The sequence below is a fragment of the Sturnira hondurensis genome, unplaced genomic scaffold (genome assembly GCF_014824575.4).
Source record: "Sturnira hondurensis isolate 20B ecotype Veracruz unplaced genomic scaffold, ASM1482457v3 Scaffold0008782, whole genome shotgun sequence".
Lineage (NCBI taxonomy): Eukaryota > Metazoa > Chordata > Mammalia > Chiroptera > Phyllostomidae > Sturnira > Sturnira hondurensis.
Window position 1 is genome coordinate 463,136 of NW_028081413.1, and position 21,389 is coordinate 484,524.

Genomic DNA, 21,389 nt, shown 5'->3' on the forward strand with positions numbered 1-21,389 from the left:
TGTTTGGGAAGTTTGAAGAGGTAGTTGGAAACTCTTATCGATAGGGAAGTACAGCCTTTGTTCCTAGTTCTGCAGCCTTCTTATTGACTGAGGGTGAAACTAAACTTCATTCTCCTTTTTTCACTGATAAAATATACTCAAAATGTAGAACACTTTACTCTCTAAAGCACAGGTGACAAACACAAGTTCCTAGGGCCAAGTCTGGCCCGGCACCTTGTTTCTACCCGGTGGCAACAATGAGCTCCTTGCCCCTAGGTAAGGAGTAATTACATTTATACAGTCCTGAAATTCCATCTGGCCCTTTGAAGGCAACTGCAAGGCTGATGTGGACCCCAGTGAGTTTGACACCCCTGCCCTAAAGGAAGATACTGTGTTAGTGTAAGTTACCACACCCTTGAATTCTTGAGTAATTTACCCACCTTTAAAATACAGAGTATCTTATATCATGCAGATATTTTTATAGATTGTGGATTAAGAATCCTAGAGTTATATAATCTTTTGAAATACTAGAAGGATAAGAGTATAGATAATCAAAGGACCATAGTTTTGAGTAATTTAATGAATCCAAGACTTTAAGGGCCCTGATGAATCCTGTTTCTCTGATTCTGAACAGTAGATACTGTGGAACTCAGCTGCTACCTGAGTTACCTTCAGTAAATTGCCCAGTGTTGGGGTGCTGTTCTTTGATGCATCTTTCTCTATTGCATCAGTGGTAACAAAAGGTACCAAAGTTTTCAATGCTTACTAGCATTGGGGATATGAATGATTTATTTTCCAGTTGTGGAATAATTTTGTGAAAACTAAAACAAAGGATCACAAGTGTTTAGTGGTATGGCGTGGTGGTGGGAGTGGGGTGTGTGTATGAAGTGGACTCCTGTTTTGGATTAGTCAGATTTTGTGAGTTTAAAAAATATGATCTACTTTGTTCATTTTACTTGTATCATCAATGATATCATAATTGCAAAATCAATTCCCTAGAGAATTGTATTTTCTTCCTCCTCTTATTAGATGCTCCACATCAAGAAGCAGAGTGTCTTGGGTGTGGCTGCAGAAGGAGCAAATGTTTGTCGTCATGGGAAACTGTGTTGGCTTCAGGTAAAAAATAATTTTTAAAAAACTTTTTATTTTCAACTAATTGTAGACTCACTGGGTAAATTTATTTTAATTGTCTTCTGTATGTCACTCAAGTAGCACTGTACTGTAACTTATTTGGAACATCTTTTACTCTTTTACTACTGAGTTTATTCTTTTCAAAAGAAGAGTTTCTGTCACAGATTCACTTTTATAATCGTTATTGCTGTCCCGCAGACCCTGGTCTTCTTTCCCAGCTCCGTTCTCTTGCCTTAGATATACGAAGAGTTCCCCATCTTTCCTTTTGTTTGGTAGCTTTTCACAGCAGGTTTCTACCACATCCTTTTTATTTTCCTGGACCTGAGAGATGTCAGGTAAGGTTCCTCATTATATCAAAAGAACTTTGTAATGAGCCTTGCACAGCTAGAGGTTGGGTAGCTACCTTTGCATCAGAGTGAGCAGCATCCGCATTTAAGGCGGAATACCCGAACAATGTCTTCTATCCTTTGAGTCAAGACGTACCTCTACCTACTGAGATGATGTTTTTTATTAGGATTGGCATTCTGCCCTTTTGATGTTCTTCTTCTGGAATGTTCACCTTCTCAAAGAGAAATAAATGGAGGTATCAAGCTCAGTTTTGCTTAAGGGTTAAATTGCCTCTCTCATTCCTTGCACTGTCCAGGTAAACCTTAGCTTTTAGATGACTAGGTTTGTGTTAGCAGCACCAATGCAAATTACTTAAATCTCCACAAGCAACAAAAACCAAAAATAAACAAATGAGACTACATCAAACTAAAAAGCTTATGCACAGCAAAAGAAAAGATGAACAAAATGGCCCTGGCTGGTGTGATTCAGTGGATTGAAGATCGGCCTATAAAGCAAGGGGTTGCTGGTTCGATTCCTAGTTGTGGAATGAGTACCTTAGTGGGGAATGGGTAAAAATGTGAAGGGATTAAGAAGTACAAATTGGTAGTTACAGAATAGTCATGGGACTGTAAAGTACAGCATAGGTAATGTAGTCAAGTAATAACTATGAATGGTGTCAGATGGGTACTAGTTTTATTGGGGTGACCACTTCATAAGTTATATAAATGTCTACTCACTGGATTGTATGTCTGCAGCTAATGTAATGTATATCAACTGTAACTGAGAAATACAAAATTATTTAAAATTAAAAAATAATAAGATGAAGCTAGCAAATATTTGTTGAAAGTTCAAGGTTTTTTTAATGCCCTTTGGCTCATTTCTCAGGGCCACTCCTAGGAACTATCCTAAATAATTCAAAATATGAAGAAAGACTATGTGAGAATCTATTTATCTTAGTGTCATTTATAATGGTCAAAAATCAGAAACCATTTAAATAGTTAATAAGAGAAGTCACAGTACATTTTATAACTCCTTATGGATGCCAAAAATGATGACAAGTGCAATATAGAAAAATATTTGACAATTCATTAATGGAAAAAGCAGGGTATAGATTTGGATGCATATTATTGGAGCCATGTACATTTTTTGCATATGAAAAAACAAAAGGGAACATTGCATGGCATACTCTGATCCGCTGAAAAATGTGCAACAGCCACCTACGTGCCTGGCTCTGTTCTGGTCGCATGTGTGGTGGCGAAGCCAACATAATCTCTTGCCTCATAGAATTTACAGTCTAGCAGAGACTTATTTTCCAAATTTTCATTTTTATAATTAAAAGTCTAGGGAAAAAGAGCAGGAATTGGTTATTTAGGTGTCAAATTCTAGCAACTGTCATGAAGCATCTAAGAACAGGTGCCAAGTAGGCCCAGCAGTTGTAGCTATAACAACAGTTAGCTCCTGAAATGACACAGATGGCATCATCCTGTCGCGTGGCTGGCTCTCTAGACCTATTTGCATCATTTTTGCCTTGCTCTCTCTGACTCAGTAGATTATCTAACTTTACTGCTTCTGTGACTTTTGTGATCAGAAACAATCAAGGATTCTTATGATTGTGTGAAATTGAGCTATAAAGCAGTGTTTCTCATCCTGCCATTTGTGCCAGTGTGCTTGTTGCCCCCCCTCTTTTTTCTGCTAGGGGACTGGGATCTTCTCTTATGAGTAATTTCATGTAATACTTAACCCATTCATTCCCAGTAGGTAACTCAGAAACATAAAATAGCATTTTGTGTTGTTAACGAAATATTGTTTATCCCCCTTAAACCTCTCATCCCTGGAGTATTAGAATGCCATAGGTGAGAATGGTAAAACACAGCTGGGACAGTGAAAAGTGAAAGGCTAAATTACCAGCTTGTGTATTTCTTTTCTTTTGAAAATTACAGTCATACTGTCTTTTTTTTAAACTTAAAATCACTATAAACCGAATTTCTCTAAGAATATTGAATGCACTATTGTTTACTTTGAAAATGAGGCTGTTAAATATTTTATCATGTGTCTCTTGGGCCTCAAATTCCCTTTCCTGATTCTTCCTTATTCTATAACATGCGGGTCTGGGTGGTTTATTGTAGGTGGCTACAAATAGTCGTGTCTACTTATTTGACATTTTCCTGCTGGGAAGTCGTGCTTTCAACAATGGACTACAGATGGTGTTAGAAGATAAGAGAATTTTGAAGGTGAGCATGTAGGCAGATTCCTCTGCTGGTAAAAGTTGCAGCCAGGTTCTAATTACTCTGTCTCTGTCTTTTGATGCTTTAGGTTATCCATGATTGCCGTTGGCTTTCTGATTGCCTCTCTCATCAGTATGGAATTGTGCTGAATAATGTCTTCGATACACAGGTACATGCAAGAAAACACTGGATTCAATCTACTGCACGTAGCTCCTCTAGAAAATAGGCCTTGTCTGATGAATGGTCGAAAGTCTTTCTGTGTGTGTGTCCTATTCCCACTCATTTCTCATGTAAGATGTTTGTATAATATGTGAGATCATTTGATGAATTCTAAAATCACTGCAGAAAAGTTACATAAAAGTATTTAGGATTTCCCCCCTTATTTTGCTCCAGAATTTGTCAAATAATGAGCAAGCTCCATACTCTACAACATTTAGAAACTTGAACAATTTGGGGGTCATTCAGAAGTCTGACATGGGACACTTAGTATGAGGTGAACAATCACATCTCTGCCTTCTCCACATATGTATGAGTTAAAGCTTGTGGCAAGTTGGCATCTAGCTCAAGGATGCAGGTTGTCCTAGACATGCCCCCAAATCCAATTTTGGCCCCCAAATAGCCTGAAGATGTGTGATTCTTCTCCGCTCTAAAGGGCTGTAGGGAAGTGAGAAATTCTTATATTGTACTATCTCTTAGAGCATGATTTGGCTGTGAGAGCAGGCAAACCACTAGTTTTCATAAGATTCTTCTAGGCTTATGCTAGTGGAGGGGAGATCTTGAATGTAGAAGCCCTAGAACCTTTGGAGAGGGGTTGAACTAATGAGTTGCCAATTATTTTTGAATGGAAATTTCTAAAAGTTCAATTTTTTAATTGTTATATGTGGTTCAGTTTGCCCTTTATGTATCTGACCATTTATATGTTCCTTTGGGCCTTCTTTCAGGATCTTTCACTCTATAGAGGTTGCCTTTGTGCTTACTCCAAATGCAAGATAATTGTTTATTGTTCCCTTGACCCCATGTGTATTGCGTAATAAAGACACAGGCGTATTTTTCCATATTTTTCTTTTCAGATTTCCATAGAGCAAGAAACAGGAATTGAGAGCTTTCTTAATTTGTTTTCCTTTAACACAACGTACTAGTTTTCTCTTGCTGTTGTAACAAATCACAAATTTAGTGGCTTAAACAACATTAATTTACTCCCTTACAGTTGTGGAGGTCAGAAGTCTGAAATCAGGCTCATTGGACTGAAGTTAAGGTGTCAGCAGGGCTGGTTTCTTCTGGGGACTCTGATGGGGAAGAGTCTGTCTCCTTGCCTTTTCCGTTTCCATCTATATTCTTTGGCTTGTGCTTCTTCCATCTTCACAGCGCACCACTCTAGTCCCTCCTGCCACAGCAGAGTCTCCCTCAGCTGCCCTCTTATAAGAATTCTTGTGATACATTTAGCCCCTGCCCCCAGGTAATTCAAGATAATCTCCCCATCTCGAGGTCATTAATTACAGCTTCAAATTCCATTTTGCCACGTAAAATTACATTCATGAGTTCAAGGAAGTAGGATTAGATCTCTTTGGGGACCATTATTTAGCTTATCACACACAGATAAATAATTATTTCAATTCCTAATTTTATTAACTTTCCTTACCAAAACTTTACTAATTGTTTTGGTAAAGAGTTGCTAATAAAGTCATAAAAATATTTCTTGAATTTTATCTTCCCCTGTTCTCCAAAGGCACCAAAAAGAAATAAAGCCATAAAGCAGGCAAATAAAAAAGTGGAAAAGAAAGGAGACAAGGACACATTAAAACTGGTGATCCTTTTTCTTTTTTCCCCCTAATTTTTCAGACTAAGTTTACTGTACCACTTTAAATTTTCATGTGGATTCTTGGAGAAAATGGTATTTAAAGACATTTCTCTAAATATATTTCTTCCAGAAGATGGCTCTGTGTATACATTCTACAGATTGGTCTGTTTGTCTTTTTTTTAATTGCCACAGGTGGCAGATGTCCTTCAATTTTCTATGGAAACAGGTGGCTTTCTTCCAAACTGCATCAGCACTTTACAGGAGAGTTTGATAAGACACCTTGAAGTAGCCCCTAAAAATCTTTTCTTTCTGGAAGACAGACAGAAACTGATTCGGGTGAGTATTAAAGGATATCCCTTATGACGTTAATTTTTTCAAGGGTTTTCTGAGTGGGGTCATCAGCATATTCCACAGAGAAATGACAGCTGCCGTGTAAGCATGGGAACATTGCTAAAATGTTAGTTGTTCCTAATGGGAACAGTTTGTTTGTGGTCTCAAGTGGATAAGAGCTAGGATCCAAATTTGGTGTTTATCAATTTAAAAGCCGTCTGAAATACATTTTAAAGCTGGGGCAAGAGATGATTAGGTTGAGAATTTGGACTAAGCAACAGAACAAAAATAATCCCAATTATTTCTCTCAAAGTAAGTAGATTTTATTTACCTCCTGATAGTCTTGCATGCCAAACCGAGGTCTGGACCGTAGTGGCTGTAATTTTGTCCATGTAACCAAGTCTGCTGCCTCCAGTTTTTTTTTTTTTTAATTCAAGTACAGTTGTCTCCATTTCCCCCGCATCACTCTCTATTGCCCCACTGATCCCCACCTCACACCCTCAATCCTGCCCCTCTTTGGCTTTTTCTGTGGGTCCTTTATACATGTTCCTCGACAGCCCTTCCCCTTCTTTCCCCCATTATCCTCTCCCCTGCTCCAGCCTCCATTTTTAAATAAGGTCTGATTTCTCTCTCTCTCTTCCCTACCCTGTCTCCACCCCTCTCCTCCCTCCTCCTCTCTCTCCCTTCCTTCCTCTCTCCCCCCTCTCTCCCTTCCTCCCTCCCCCTCTCTTCCTCTCCCTGTCTTTTCCTGTCTCCCTGAATATTCCCCCCAAATTACACACACAACACACATAAAGTGTGTGTGTATTCTCCAAGCCTAGCCATAGTGTGAAAGTAGAAGATAATAACTGAGGAAAATGACAGTAATAGTGTTTTAAGGTAAACAACACTTAAATAAACAGTTATTTTCTTTAAAGTTTTGCTTACTATTCAGAGAAAATTGTTTTGATGTCTCTAGGAGAATACAGAAGTGTGGTTTACACGACCTCTTCCACCCTCCTTACTGAAAATTTTGGCTCTAGAAGCCACCTACCTGCTACCCCTTCGCCTGGTGCTCCTCGATGAGATGATGTCTGACCTAACCACCCTGGTGGATGGGTACCTGAACACCTACCGAGAAGGGTCTGCCGACTGGCTGGGAGGTGCAGAGGTAGGTGCTGCTGTCCGTGGCTGTGTCCTGAGGACTTCTGCTTCTGCCTTATTCTTCTTGGAGAGCGCAGTGATACCCACTCTTCACCACTGCAGCAAATTGCATGAGGCAGACTTGGTGACAAATATATTTTTTAAAGATTTTATTTATTTATTTTTAGTGAGAAGGAAAGGGAGGGAGAAAGAGAGGGAGTGAAACATCAAAGTGTGAGAGAAACATCAATCAGTTGTCTCTCGCATACACTCCAACTGGGGACTGAGCCTACAACCCATGTGCATGTGCCCTGACTGGGAATCAAACTGGTGACCTTTTGCTTTGCTGGTTGATGCCCAGCCAACTGAGTCACGCTGGTCAGGGTGTGATAAATATTTTTGAAGGGGTTATAGGCTGGCCTTTATCTCCTTGAGCATTTTTTCACGATATTAAGTTATACTTCCAATAAATATTTCTATCAAAGAATAGGTAAATTTAAGATTTCATTAGTTACTTTACTAATGAAAGTATAATATAAGAAAACTGTACATCAGGAGTTGAGAAACTATTGCCTAAGGCTAAATCTGGCTCATGGCCTAGTTGGTACTGCTCAGAAGCTAGGAATGGTTTTTACCATTTTAAAGGATTAAAAAAAAAAAGAGTATGCAACAGAGACAGTTTGTGGTGCACAAAAGCTAAAATACTTACTATTTGGCTCCTTACATAAAAAGTTTGCAGGCAGCTAGCTTCTCACTTAGGAATTCTGATGCAGAATCCTAAATACAGTGCTAGCAGTTTTGGCATGAACCCCAGCTGGATTCTATTTGCAAGTATGGTTTAATCTTAAGAAATTTTTCATTTTACTAGAGCTAAGAAAGTCTTATGATTATTTCATAAGTGCTGAAAAATTATTTTATAGCTTTTTATATCTTGCTCTGTTTATCAACAAATAACAACACAAAAATTCTTGCATACCTTGTTTGATTGGAGAGTTTTAAAGTTTTTTATTTATCATTGTAAAGCCACGGACAATTTAATAACTTTTTTGTATTTTGTTCCCACTGTTTAATGCTGGAAACATTTATATTATTTTGCATACATTACTGATTGAAGTTGGAATACATATGCTAACATGATAAAATATATCTCAAGCAAGAAGACTACATAATGTTTAATTGGGAACACTAAAAGCATTTCCATTAATATAGAGAAAAACATTTTAATGTTGACTGTTACCACTACTTTACTATTTTTTGAAGTTATTAACCAGTGAAATTTTTTTAAAAATTATAAATTAAAAAAAATGAACTATAAAACTTGAATAGGAGGAATCAGAATTATGGCATGCCTATGATAAAATTGAAAACTGAAGACAACTAAAAAAGATACCCCAAACAAAAAAGCCAATTTAGTAAAGTGGCAACAAATGTAAAATAAAAATTCATAGCTTTCCTATACCCATATACACAGCTAGAAAATATAATGAAAGAAAACATCAACTTATAGTTGTAACAAAAAAGGTAAGTCCATTTCTTGTTGGACTTATTTGTAACCAAGAAAAAAGTTCAACAAGAAATGTGGAATGTAGAGATAAAGAAAATGTCAAAATATTACTGAATAACATAAAAGAGAATTTGAGTGGGAACACTAAGTATTTTTAGCTATCAGTTATTCCTAAATTAACATTTGAATTTAACTATATTCCAAGAAAAATATTAACACCAGCATTATTTTGGTAAACTGTGATTATAGAGTTTATAGAGATCAATAAAAATGAATAAGTTCTGTCAGATATTGAAATATAAGTTGCCCTGGCTGGTGTGGCTCAGTGGATTGAGTGCTGGCTTGTGAACAGAAAGGTCACCAATTTGATTCCCAGTTAGGGCACATGCCTGGTTTATGGGCCAGGTCCCCAGTGGGGGGTGCTGTGAGAGGCAACTGATAGATATATCTCTTGCATGTGAATGTTTCTCTTCCTCTCTCCCTTCTCCCTCTAAAAGTAAATAAATAAAATCTTTTGAAGAAACCTATATAAGTCTATACTACATAAACAGTTTGCAACTAGTATGTGTGTAGTCAGATCAGTGGAACAGAGTAGAAAACCCAGAAATAGGTCCAATATCTATCAATATGGCTGTGATAAAGGTAGGATTTCTGATCAATGAGAAAAAGATAATTATTGCATAAATGGCCTTAGGTACTAACTAACCATTGTGGGGGGGAGAATTATAATTGGATTGCTATCTCTTTCATTACATTAAAACAAACACCATGGATCAAGTATTTATGTAATACATGGAATTATAAAATTATTAGAAAAAATTAAAACGATCTCACAGTAGGGAATGCTTTTCTTTCTTTCCCCTCAACTTTACTGAGGAATAATTGACAAAATTAATTGTTTATATTTAAAGTGTACATATGCATTGGTGGAATGCCTCCAAGATCAAGATAATTAACACATCCTTTACCTTACATAGTTAATTTTCTTAAATATATTTTATTGATTATGCCAGTTGTCCCATTTCCCCCCTTCATTCCCCTCCACCCTGCACACCCCCTCCCACCCACTTCCCGCCCTTTAGTTCATGTCCATGTGTCAAAAGTTCTTTAGCTTCTACATTTCCCACACTACTCTTGCCCTCTCCCTGTGTATTTTCTCCCCACCATCTATGCTACTTATTCTCTGTACCTTCTCCCCCCCATCTCACTCCCCTGTTGATAACCCTCCATGTGATCTTACTCTCAGCAACTTTCAAGTATTCCATATGGAATTAGTAACTGTAGTAACCATGCTGTACATTAATTAGATCCTCAAAATTACTACATCTTGTAACCAAAAGTTTGTGCCCTTTGACCTGCATCTTCCCATTTCCCCCAACTGCTGGCAACCACCATTCTATTCTGTTTCTATAAAATAAGCTCTATTTTTTTTGTATTTTTCATTCTTTGTCGGGCTTATTTTACTTATAATACCCTCAAGGTTCATTCATGTTGTTGCAAATGGCAGGACTGTCTTTCTTTAATGGCTGTGATATCCATTGTATGTACACGTAGACCACATCTGTTGATTTGCAGTCTGGTACTCAATCCACTGAGCCATACCGCCCTGGCCCAAACCCCATCTTTCTGTTTTTGTTCAGTCCTCACCCCAGGATATGTTTTATTAATTTGAGAGAGAGAGAGAGAGAGATTGATCAGTTGCCTTGCGCACACACCACAACTAGTGATCAAATTGCATCCTTGGTATGTGCCCTGAGCAGGGATCTAACCTGCAACCATTTGGATCGAACCTGCATGGGATGATGCTCCAACAAACTAAGCCACCTGGCCAGGGCATACTGCAATTTCTTAATTCATTCATCCCTCAATGGACACTTAGGTTATTTCCATGCCTTGGCCATTGTGAATAATGCAATGCAAATGGGAGTGCTGGTATGTCCTCAAGACAGTGATTTCATTCTCTTCAGACACATACCCAGACGTGGATTTGCTGGACCATATGGTAGCTCTAAGTTTTAATTTTTTGAGGAATTGCCATACTCTTTTTCATAATGGCTAAACTACTTTATATTCCCATATACATTACGAGAGTTCCTTTTTCTCCACATATCCGCCCTGCAAAGTACTTGTTATCTCTTGTCTTTTTTATAATAGCCATTCTAACAGGTGTAAGGTGATATTTCATTGTGGTTTTGATTTACATTTTCCTGATGATTAGTATCATCAGAGCATTTTTTATATATTGATACCTATTGGCCATTTGAATGTCTTCTTGGGAAAACATTTATTTAGGTCCTTTGCTCATTTTAATTAGATTATTTGCTCCTTTGCTATTGAGTTGTAGGAGTATGTGGTTTTCTATGCAACACAGAAATACTCAGAACTCTTAAAAAATCAATAATTTGACTTTAAAATTTTGTATTGCAAAAATACCTGAACAAAGTCAAAGGTAAACAACCTGGGAAAAATTATTTACCTCCTGTAACAAAGGTGACATTTTTTTCTTTTTTAACTTATATTTAATTGATTATGTTATTACACTTGTCCCAATTTTTCCTGCATTGCCCGCTCTACCTAGCCCCTACCCATGCCACTGTCCATGTCTGTGGGTCATGCTACTCTGTCTCCTATGCTGAATTTTACATCCCCATGGCTATTCTGTAACTGCTAAATTGTACTTCTTAATCCCTTTACTTTTTTCACCCATCCCTCTGACCTCCCTCCCATTTAGCACCATTGAAACATTCTCTGTATCATTCTGTTTCTGTTCTACTTGTTTGTATATTTTGTTTTTTAGATTCAATTGTTGGTAGATATGTATTCATTGCCATTTTATTGTTTATATTTTTAATTTTCTTTTTCATCTAAAGAAGACCTTTTAACATTTCATATAATATTGGTTCGGTGGAAATGAACTCCTTTAGCTTCTTCTTGTCTGGGAAACTCTTTATCCATCCTTTGATTCTAAATGATAACTTTGCTCGGTAGAGTATTCTTGGTTTTAGGTCCTTGCTTTTCATCACATTGAATATTTCTTGCCAATCCCTTGAGCCTGCAAAGTTTCTTTTGAGAAATCAACTGAGAGTCTTACAGGGGCTCCCGTGTAGGTAACTAACTGCTTTTCTTTTTCTTTTTTTGCCCTTGAACTTTTTAAAAAATATATTTTATTGATTATGCTATAACAGTTGTCTCATTTTCCTCCCTTAATTCCCCTCCACCCTGCACACCCTCTCCCACCCACATTCTCCCGCTTTAGTTGATGACCATGGGTCCTACATATGAGTTATTTGGCTTCTACATTTCCTATACTGTTTTTACCCTCCCCCTCTCTGTTTTCTACCTACCATCTATACTACTTATTCCCTGTAACTTTTCCCTCTCTCTCCCTCTCCCCTGTTGATAGCCCTCCATATGATCTTCATTGCTATGGTTCTGTTCCTGTTCCAGTTGTTTGCTTAGTTTGCTTTTGTTTTTGTTTTAGGTGTGGCTGTTAATAACTGTGAGTTTGCTGTCATTTTACTGTTCATATTTTTATCTTTTTCTTAGATAAATCCCTTTAACATTTCATATAATAAGGGCTTGGTGATGATGAACTCCTTTAACTTGACCTTATCTGAGAAGCGCTTTATCTGCCCTTCCATTCTAAATGAAAGCTTTGCTGGATAGAGTAATCTTGGATGGAGGTCTTTGGATTTCATGACTTGGAATACTTCTTTCCAGCTCCTTTTTGCCTGTAAGATCTCTTTTGAGAAATCAGCAGACAGTCTTATGGGAACTCCTTTGTAGGTAACTGTCTCCTTTTCTCTTGCTGCTGTTAAGATTTTCCCCTTCATTTAAATCTTGGATAATGTAATTATGATGTGCCTTGGTGTGTTCCTCATTGGGTCCAACTTCTTTGGGGCTCTCTGAGCTTCCTGGGCTTCCTGGAAGTCTATTTCCTTTGCCAGATTGGGGAAGTTCTCCTTTAGTATTTGTTCAAATAAGTTTTCCACTTGCTCTTCCTCTTCCCCTTCTGGTACCCCTATAATTTGGATGTTGGGATGTTTAAAGATATCCTGAAGGTTCCTAAGCCTCTCCTCATTTTTTAAAAATTCTTGTTTCTTCATTTTTTTTCTATTTGGTTGTTTCTTTCTTTCTTCTGATCCACTCCATTGATTTGAGTTCCAGTTTCCTTCCCATCACTATTGGTTCCCTGTACATTTTCCTTTATTTCACTTAGCGTAGCCTTCATTTTTTCATCTAATTTGCAACCAAATTCAAACAATTCTGTGAGCATCCTGATTACCATTGTTTTGAACTGTGCATCTGATAGGTTGGCTATCTCTTCGTCGCTTAGTTGTATTATTTCTGGAGCTTTGATCTGTTTTTTCATTTGGTCCATTTTTTTTTTTTGTCTCAATGCCCCTGTTACGTAGTAAGCGGCAGAGCCTTAGGTGTTTGCCCAGGAGGAGCAACCCAGTCTCTGGGTTGTGGCCCTGTATGTGGGGCAGGGGTCTGAGAGGGAGCCATGGCACTTGTTCTACCCTCTGTTGGATTTCAGTCACTTTCCCTGCTTCCCACAAGCAAAGTGGGCCCTTCTGGTGCTGATTCCCAGGTGGGTGGGCTTGTGTACATTCTAGGACCCTGTGGGTCTCTCCAACAAACTCTCCTGTGAGGCTGGGAATTTTTCCTGATGCCGCCTCAACCCCCCACCCCGGTGTTTTCAATCAGTGGTTTGGGGCTTTATTTCCCTGGGCTGGGACCCTGAGTTGTGTGGTCTGTCTTGCTCCCTGGTTGTTCCTCTTGATTTATCTGTGTGTGAATGTGGGAGCGCCCCATCCGTCAGCTGTAGCAGTACCTGCCCTGCTCCCCAATCTGCCTCCTCACTAGGTCCGCCAGCCACCCCTTGCCTTGAGTCTGCTCAGCCAAGGCTGCTCCTCTGCCCCTCCTACCAGTCTGGATGAATGTGTCTTCTTTATTAGCTCCTTGGTTGTCAGACTTCCATACAGTTCGATTTTCTGTCAGTTCTGGTTGTTTTTTGTTTCTAAATTGTTATTGTCCTTTTGGTTGTGTGTGGAGGCACAGTGTGTTTACTTATGGCTCCATCTTTCCAGAAGCTTGGCCAGACTGCTTTGCTTCTGCTACTTTTAAGATTCTCTCTTTGTTTTGATTGGGCTTTTTTTGGTTCATTTGTTTGGGAATCTCTGTGCGTCCTGGACTTGTATGTCTATTTCCTTCACCAAGTGTAGGGGAGTTTTCTGTCATTGTTTAAAATAGGTTTCTAATTTCTTGTTCTCTTCTTCCAGCACACCCATGCTACTCATGTTGGTACACATGAGGTTGTCCCAGAGGCTCCTTACACTATCTTAATATAATTTAATTTAATTTATTTTTAGAGAGAGGGGAATGTGGGGAGGGGGGAAAAACATGAATGTGTGGTTGTCTCTCCCATGGCCCCAATGGGGGACCTGGTCCACAACCTAGGCATATGCCCCAACTGGTAATCAAACCAGCGATTCTTTGGTTTGCAGGCCAGTGCTCAGTCCACTGAGCCATACCAGCCAGGGCTAGCCTTATTTTTTTTTCTTCTTGCTCTTCTGGTTGGTGGTTTTTTGCTTCCTGATATTCCAAATGGCTGTTTTATCCTTGGCTTCATCTACTAACTGTTAATTTCCTGTAAATTGTTCTTTATTTTAATTAGTATATCCTTAATTTCTGACTGGATCTTTTTTATTCTGTTGAAGTTCTCCATACCATATTTTGCCATGTATAATGCACACCTATGGTTTTGTGTGCATTATACATGGGATTATTATACCCTTTATTATACCCATGGTATGTAATCATTATACCTGTGTATAACGTGCATCCTTATTTTTTCCTGAAAATTTTGGGCAAAAAGTATGCATTATACATGGCAAAATACAATAAGTATTTACAAAATACAGTAATATTCTAAAGTTCCTTGAGAATCTTTATAACCAGTGTTTTGAACTCTGCATCTCATAGCTTGCTTGCCTCCGTTTTGTTCAGTTCTTTTTCTGGGGTCTTATTCTGTTTTTTTTATTTGAGCCATGTGTCTTTGTGTTCTCATTTTGGCATCTTCCCTGTGTTTGTTTCTGTGTATTAGGTAGAGGTGCTACATCTCCCAGGCTTGGTAGAGTGTCCTTTAGGGTCCAGTAGCACAGCCTCCTCCCCTATTACCCAAGCTGGGTACTTAAGTGGTGCACACTGTGTGGGCTGTGTACTCCCTCCTGTTGTACTTGAGCCTTGATTGTTATTGACACATGCAAAGTCAGCCACCACCTGTGTTTGGTCCAGAGTCACACAATATAAGTTACAAAGTGATCTGCAGATGGCTGCTACTTGTGCTGGGCCTGGAGGTACCTACAAGAGGCCAATCTGAAGAGAGGCCGGCTGTTGCTACTGCTGGGTAGGGCAACCTAACATGAGGTATGGGGCTCACTGAAGCCAGATGCTGTTTATTTGATTGAATTTAGGAAAATCTGAAGCATGGGCCAAGATAATTCATTCATATAGAAAAGCCACTGGAAACACTTGGGTAGGCTCAAAATTTGGGTGTGGCAGAGCCTCAGGGAATCAGTAGGGTGGGGCAAACAGTGTGAGCCAGGTTGCTGGAGTCTCAGATATGGTGCCCACCTGCTGGCTGTGTGGCCTAGTTTGGAGAGGGCTTAGGAAAGGAAACCTGGCCTCTGCCTACACTTCTGTCTGGTAGAAAAATGTGACCCCAGCTCTGCCCTGATGCTGGGCAATTCAGTTCTTCCCTGTATGTCTCTAATGCCTTAATCTTCTGCCTCCATGCTGGAGCTCAGAGAGAGTGAGTCTGAGCCTGAGTCCCACAGGTCCTTTAAGAGGAACAAGCAGGGTGTGCAGCAGTTTCTGTCTTTCACAGCCTCAATCCCCACCAGTTTTAACAGCCAGAAATATGGTGACTTCTCTTCCTGGTACTGGAATCCTGGGCTAGGGCTGGGACCCTTCGCTCCTAAGATACCCCAGTCAGTTTTTATCTGCCACTTGCAGGTGTGGGACCAACCTTTCTGCATTTCCACCCCTCCTGCCAGTCTCGCCGTAGTTTCATCTTTAATTCTGTAGTTGTAGGACTTCCATTCAGCTTGATTTCTGATGGTTCTGAATAATTGTTCTATAGTTTAGTTGTAAATATGATGTGCTTGTGCAAGGAGGTGAGCCATGTTTACCTATGTCACTATCGTGACCAGAAGTTGAAGACATTTTCTTAATATACTCATTATGTAATATTTATGTAATCACAGTTGGGAGATATACTTTTTACTGTATAGTTTTAATAGACACAGAAAGATACACTCAAAACTGGAATCAAATTATTTGTTACGTGAAAAATAGTAGTAAAGTTACAGACACTAGAGGGTGCTGTGAGAGTACACTTGAATAGCTTCTTGCTGGCCAAATGCTGTTATGTAGAGCAGAAGTGGTTTTAAGGCATATTCGGAAGTTCAGTTATAGTATATTGGTGTTCGTTTTCTCTTCTTAGCCTACATGTATGGAGCTTCCAGAGGAACTGCTTCAACTCAAAGACTTCCAGAAGCAGCGCAGAGAGAAAGCCGCAAAAGAATATAGGATGAATGCACAGGGACTCTTAATAAGGACACTGCTACATCCAAAGAAATCAGTGATAGAGACGACAAGGAGAGAGGAAAAAGTAAGAAGTTCCTTACTTTGTGAAAATTCTAGCCTAGATAAAGCTCAAAGTTTTACATCCAATGAAGATGGAAGTTTGTTGAAAGAAGAAGCAAAGAATGGAAAAACAACAGAACTTCCACATTTACCTCCCATAAAACAAGAAGCCCATGAAGATACCAGTAACAAAATCATTTGCCCTAAGTCAGAGAGGTCGGAAGACCAGGCAACAAATCAGAAAGAACACCTGATGATTTTCAAAAAGGAATTTCAAGCAAATTTATCTTTGAAAGAGGAGATAGAACACTTGTTGATGGCGGAAGACAAAGAAGATCTAAAATGCACAAAACAAGATGGCTTAGTGTCAGTGTCTCCTTCCCTTCCTCAGGAAACCGGAGTGTCTCCAAGTGACATGTTTCATCCTTTTAGAAAAGCTGTGCTTCCTACACTTCCTCCCTGTCCAGCTTTGGAGGAGACTGATTCCTGGATGCATTCTTCATCAGATCTGCCTTAGAGCTCTGCAGTTTGTTCTGTAGGCCACAGAGGCCGCTCATCTCCCTTACCATCATGGCTTTCCTCAGTGTTTAAGTTTCTCACATTATAAATTTAGTTATGCCTCACTCATACGCTTCAGGGGAAATTTAAATTTATTTATTTAATTTTGTTTAAAGATTTTTAAAAAATTCTTTTTATCAAAAAAAATATCTTTACTGATTTATTTTATTTTAATCCTCACTTGAAGCTATTTTTTTTCATTGATTTTAGAGAGAGAGCAAGGGAGAGAGAGAGAAACATCGTTTTGTTGTTCTGCCCATCTATGCTTTCGTTGGTTGGTTCCCATGGGACCCAGGATGGAACCCACAGCCTTGGGGTATTGGCATGGTGCTCTAACCAACTGAGCTACTCCGCCAGGGCCTTCAGAGGAAATGATATCCTCTTGCTTACTCCTACATTCCTGTAATTTGATTAGGATGGGAATGAGTAAGTTAAATAATGAAAGAAGTAAACTTTCTGATTGTGTCACTGGGCAGAAGAAATGTCCCCAGTGGCCAGAGTGAATTATTTCTCATCACTTGGGTTTAGTGTTTGAAGAAGGGAAAAATCTTGGGTTTAATATTTTGAAGAATCTATGTATTTATGTTTTTGTTGTGTTTTGGGGGTTGAAGAGGGCTGATGAACACTCTTAGCCATAAGTTTAAAAATAATTGGTACCTGACAACTTTATTAGTTATTTTAACCTCTTAAAAATGTTGACTCTAATTTGTCAATTTATCTCAATAAAGCTAAAAATGTTTAACTTTATTTTTGAATTTTGAGTCTGTTGTCTTATGTCATAGACAAACAGTAGTTGATGTTATAGGAAGCAATGTTCTAGTTTTAATTTCAGTTGATTTATAAGATTTTGTCCATTTTTCTAACAAAGCTTGGGCTTCTTTTGAGTGTGTTTGTTATGTAAACTTTAATTTTGATTCCACTCTATTTGCTTAGAGTTGGTATACTGTCTTAGGGTGAAAGAAAGGCAGCTTGTACCATAACAGGCTGCAGCCAAGGGGGGAGGGGCCCAAATGGGGATTTGAGAATATAGGATATTCTCACCCGCACAAATTTGAGCTGTGGGTTGGGACACATGGAGTAGGGCCATTGAGAGTTGTTTTGAATAGCAACAATTTTGCAGATTACCTCTAGAACAGTCATTTACCATATCTGTAACCTTTAACTGGTTTCATAGATATGTTAAATAGCTGTGGCCCTGTTTGAGCCAGGGGGGATGGGAGTAACTTCAACCCATGATGCAACTGGGAGGCAATTCCCCCTGGGTACAGCTCCTGTGTAAAAGCTTGCGGATGATTGGCTCCACACCATGGGGCCACGCCTGCCTGGACTTACTATGGCAGCCCAGTAAAGCTGGAAAAATATAGGAATGCTGGCAAGTGTAGCCAATTGTGGGAGGAGTTTGAAATGGGGCTGCAGAGGAAGATGCACTGGGATTTAAACCCATGCTGGGTTTTTTTAGGGACCACGTGGCTTTAGCGAAAGTTAAGGAAAGGGGTGAAAGGACTTTTGGTGGGCCAGGAGAAGGTGCCACATGGTTTTGGATTAACTGGAGATCCTGGCCATGACACATCTTATGGGGCTGGGAACCTGAGCCACAGACTTCTACTCCTTTTCCTGAGATAAGGTCCCCTGGACTGAGCAGAGGGAGAAGGAAGGACTGTGTGTCCGTGGGTATTTAAAGGACTTTAGTATTTTTAATGAAGACATTAAGTTATGCAGTCTCTAAGTCTGTATAACTTTTAAAATAAATACTCCCTTTCCTTTTCACCAGTCTCTGGTATTGAGAGACGTCTTTCCCTGGTGGTGGGCAAGGCAAACATAGTACTGAGGGGGGCACCCATGGAGCACAAGGGTGGGTCCATTCGGTAATAGTATATCATTCGCTCCCCTGGCCCAGGTCTGTTCTGTAACAGTACCAACTCTTTTTTTATGTTGATACTTGCAAGTTGCTCACATTCTTTTGTGTACAGTAATCAGTAAATCTGTTTTGACATTAGTTTATCTCTTGCATTTCTTAATTGTTTCAGGGTAGGAATAAATTGGAATCTGTCTGGATTTCTATGATCAGAGTCCAGTTTAGAAATACGTAATTAGACTTTTACAGGATTCTATTACTTGTTGTACTTAGGGAAACATAGGGGGTATCTATGATTAGGAACATCCTTGTCTGCATCAGGTGATTCAGTTAGGAATTCCACTGAAAGCAGAGTAGTGCCCTTTCAAATTCTAGAGCCCAGATCTAGTCTAAAGTTAAGATGAAGGCAGGCCGAAGAGCATTCAGCTCAGCCTGCATTTGCTGTCTCACTTTGTCCTTAGTGTAGAGGTCACTGGGGCCAGGGTGGTTTCGGGTTCATCGTGGGTGAGAGCAGCTTCAGATTGAGCCCAGAATGTGATTAATCTAGGTTTACTCTGGAAAGGGCATGAATTCCTATAACATTCCTGGAATTGAGTTAGCTTTATGGAACCATTAGTTACCGCACAGTGTGTGGGTGTCTGTGTATGTATGTGCACACACACTCATATATATACTGGCTGCAAAGAAAATCCAATATTCTTTATATTTAAAAAAGCATTTTTCTTTCATTACATATGCTTTCTGACTACACTTGAATAATAGGACTGTGTTGGACTTTTGCTGTGCTGCTCGATGTGATAGCCACAAGCCATGCATGGTTATTTAAATTTAAGTAAAGCCCTGACGGGTGTGACTCAGTGGTTGGGGTGTCATCCTGAAAACCTAAAGGCTGTCCATTTGATTCCACATCAGAGCACATGTCTGGGTTGCCGGCCAGGTCCCCAGTTTGGGGCATGTGAGTGGTGATTGATCAATGTTTCTCTTACACATTGATGTTTCTTTCCCTTTCTTTCTCCCTCCTTTTCCTTCTCTCTATAAATAAATAAATAAATAAATAAATAAATAAATAAAGTTAAGTAAAATAAAACTTAAAATTTAGTTCTACAGTACTTGGCATGCCCATGTGTTCAGTGGCTACCATACTGAACATTGGAGATAGAGAACACTTCCGCTGTTTGAGAAAGTTCTGTTGGGCGGTGTTATTTGAGTACTTTAACTCCCAGACTAAATGAGTCTTTGGCTTTCATTACCGTATTTTGTCAGGGCAACACTCATATTCTTGGATTGCATTTTTCCTCCACATCCTCATCTACCGAAATTCCATGTGTATGTCAGATCCTACCATGAAGTTGTGTCCTTTGCTAGATTGTAAAAAATCCCTGGATTGTTTAAGCCCTGTTGCTAGAGCTCTGTCCCTTTTCTTGGATATCTAAATTTGCCCAGAATTTGGAGAAATGTTGGGTTCTTATCCCAACCCATTGTTAAGTTCTTTACTGACTACATTTTTAGTTCAGAGCTCATAAACCATACTGTCTGCTTTTCCAAACTCTTGGGGATTTGCTCCAATCTACAGAAATTTCCTGAATCCTACGCAGGTCTGACCTTTCTCATCTGATCTTTCTGTACATGAGCTACAATTAGATATTCTTACAAATAATCTGACCTTTTTAGTTCAGAAATTAAAACAGAAATGAATCACTTCCCTGAACAAAAATGAAGTACTGATAGAACCAGTACTGCTTCTTGGTCCATCCAATGTTCTTTTGTCTATAGTGGGAAAACCGCTGCAGCATCTTTGCCTCCAATCTGTTTGTAGGCTTGATAAATCCTAACATAATACAATAGAATTTTTTTAAACATACTAGCAAGTATCTTTTAAAACAATAGGCTTTATTGCATCTCAAGTCATAATTATTTATTACATAATTAGTAGAGATTTCATTCAGGGATTTTATACTCTGCTGAAAATAGTTTGAAAAAATCCCATCTCTATAACACAATAGATTTTTTAATGCTTCTTATTGTTTTAACACTAGGTTAAGTGCCAGCAGCAAAATGAGATGAGGCCTGGGACAAACCTAGGGAACATGGGGGTGAATAGCCAGATATACTTACCAAAAAGGCATTTATACTGTATTATAAAAGTAAAATACCTTACATAAAATTTAGAAAACAGGACTTCCGCCAAGATGGAGGCATAGGTGGAAACACTGTGCCTTCTCCCACAACCAAGTTTGAATACAACAAAGGTTTGGAGAAACAAAGACACAACCAAAGGACAGAAAATTGAATTATACGGAAGTCCGACTACATCTAACAGTTCAACGGGGACGGTAAGAGGGGCGGAGCCAGCAGCAAGCAGGGTCGGGCAGGACACGGCTCCCGACCCAGGCGCGCAGGCAGACGGGAACCAGTTGGGGTGCGGGGCAGACCACGGGCGCATATTCGCGCACAGTGAGACAGACCACGCAGGCCCCAGGGGGCGAGGGCTGACGGCAGTGGCACACTCGCGTGCAGTGGAACGAAACGTGTGGGCCCGGTGACGGCAGCAACTGCGGCCACGGTGAGGGCAGTGGCGGTAGGCGGCGGACAGGACGCCATAGTCCCTCTTTGACCCCGCCCCCACATACAGCGTCACAACTCAGCGACTTAGTTGCCCTTCGGCACCGGTGAGGGCCAGGGCGGCAGGCGGCAGGCGGCAGACGGGACGCCAGAGTCCCTCTTTGACCCCGCACCCACATACAGCGTCACAACCCAGCGACTTAGTTGCCCTGCAAGACCAGTGAGAGCCATTGTCCCTCTTTGACCCCGCCCCCACCTACAACATCACAATCCAGTGACTGAGTTGCCCTGTTCTAGTGAACACTTTAGGGCTCTGATCCTGCTATGGAACAGGCACAAACAACC

General features: G+C 39.7%; 1 protein-coding gene across 1 annotated transcript in view; it reads left to right on the top strand.

The window, feature by feature from the left end:
- EXD1 (exonuclease 3'-5' domain containing 1) overlaps positions 1–16,743 on the top strand; it is a 40,700-nt gene extending 23,957 nt beyond the window's left edge. The window contains exons 7-12 of the mRNA XM_037056039.1: positions 1,009–1,095; positions 3,564–3,668; positions 3,751–3,831; positions 5,653–5,796; positions 6,749–6,940; positions 15,927–16,743. Of these exons, the coding sequence (XP_036911934.1) occupies positions 1,009–1,095; positions 3,564–3,668; positions 3,751–3,831; positions 5,653–5,796; positions 6,749–6,940; positions 15,927–16,586 (1,269 nt within the window). The 3' untranslated portion in view covers positions 16,587–16,743. The remainder of the gene's footprint in view (positions 1–1,008; positions 1,096–3,563; positions 3,669–3,750; positions 3,832–5,652; positions 5,797–6,748; positions 6,941–15,926) is intronic.
- Positions 16,744–21,389: the final 4,646 nt, after the last annotated feature.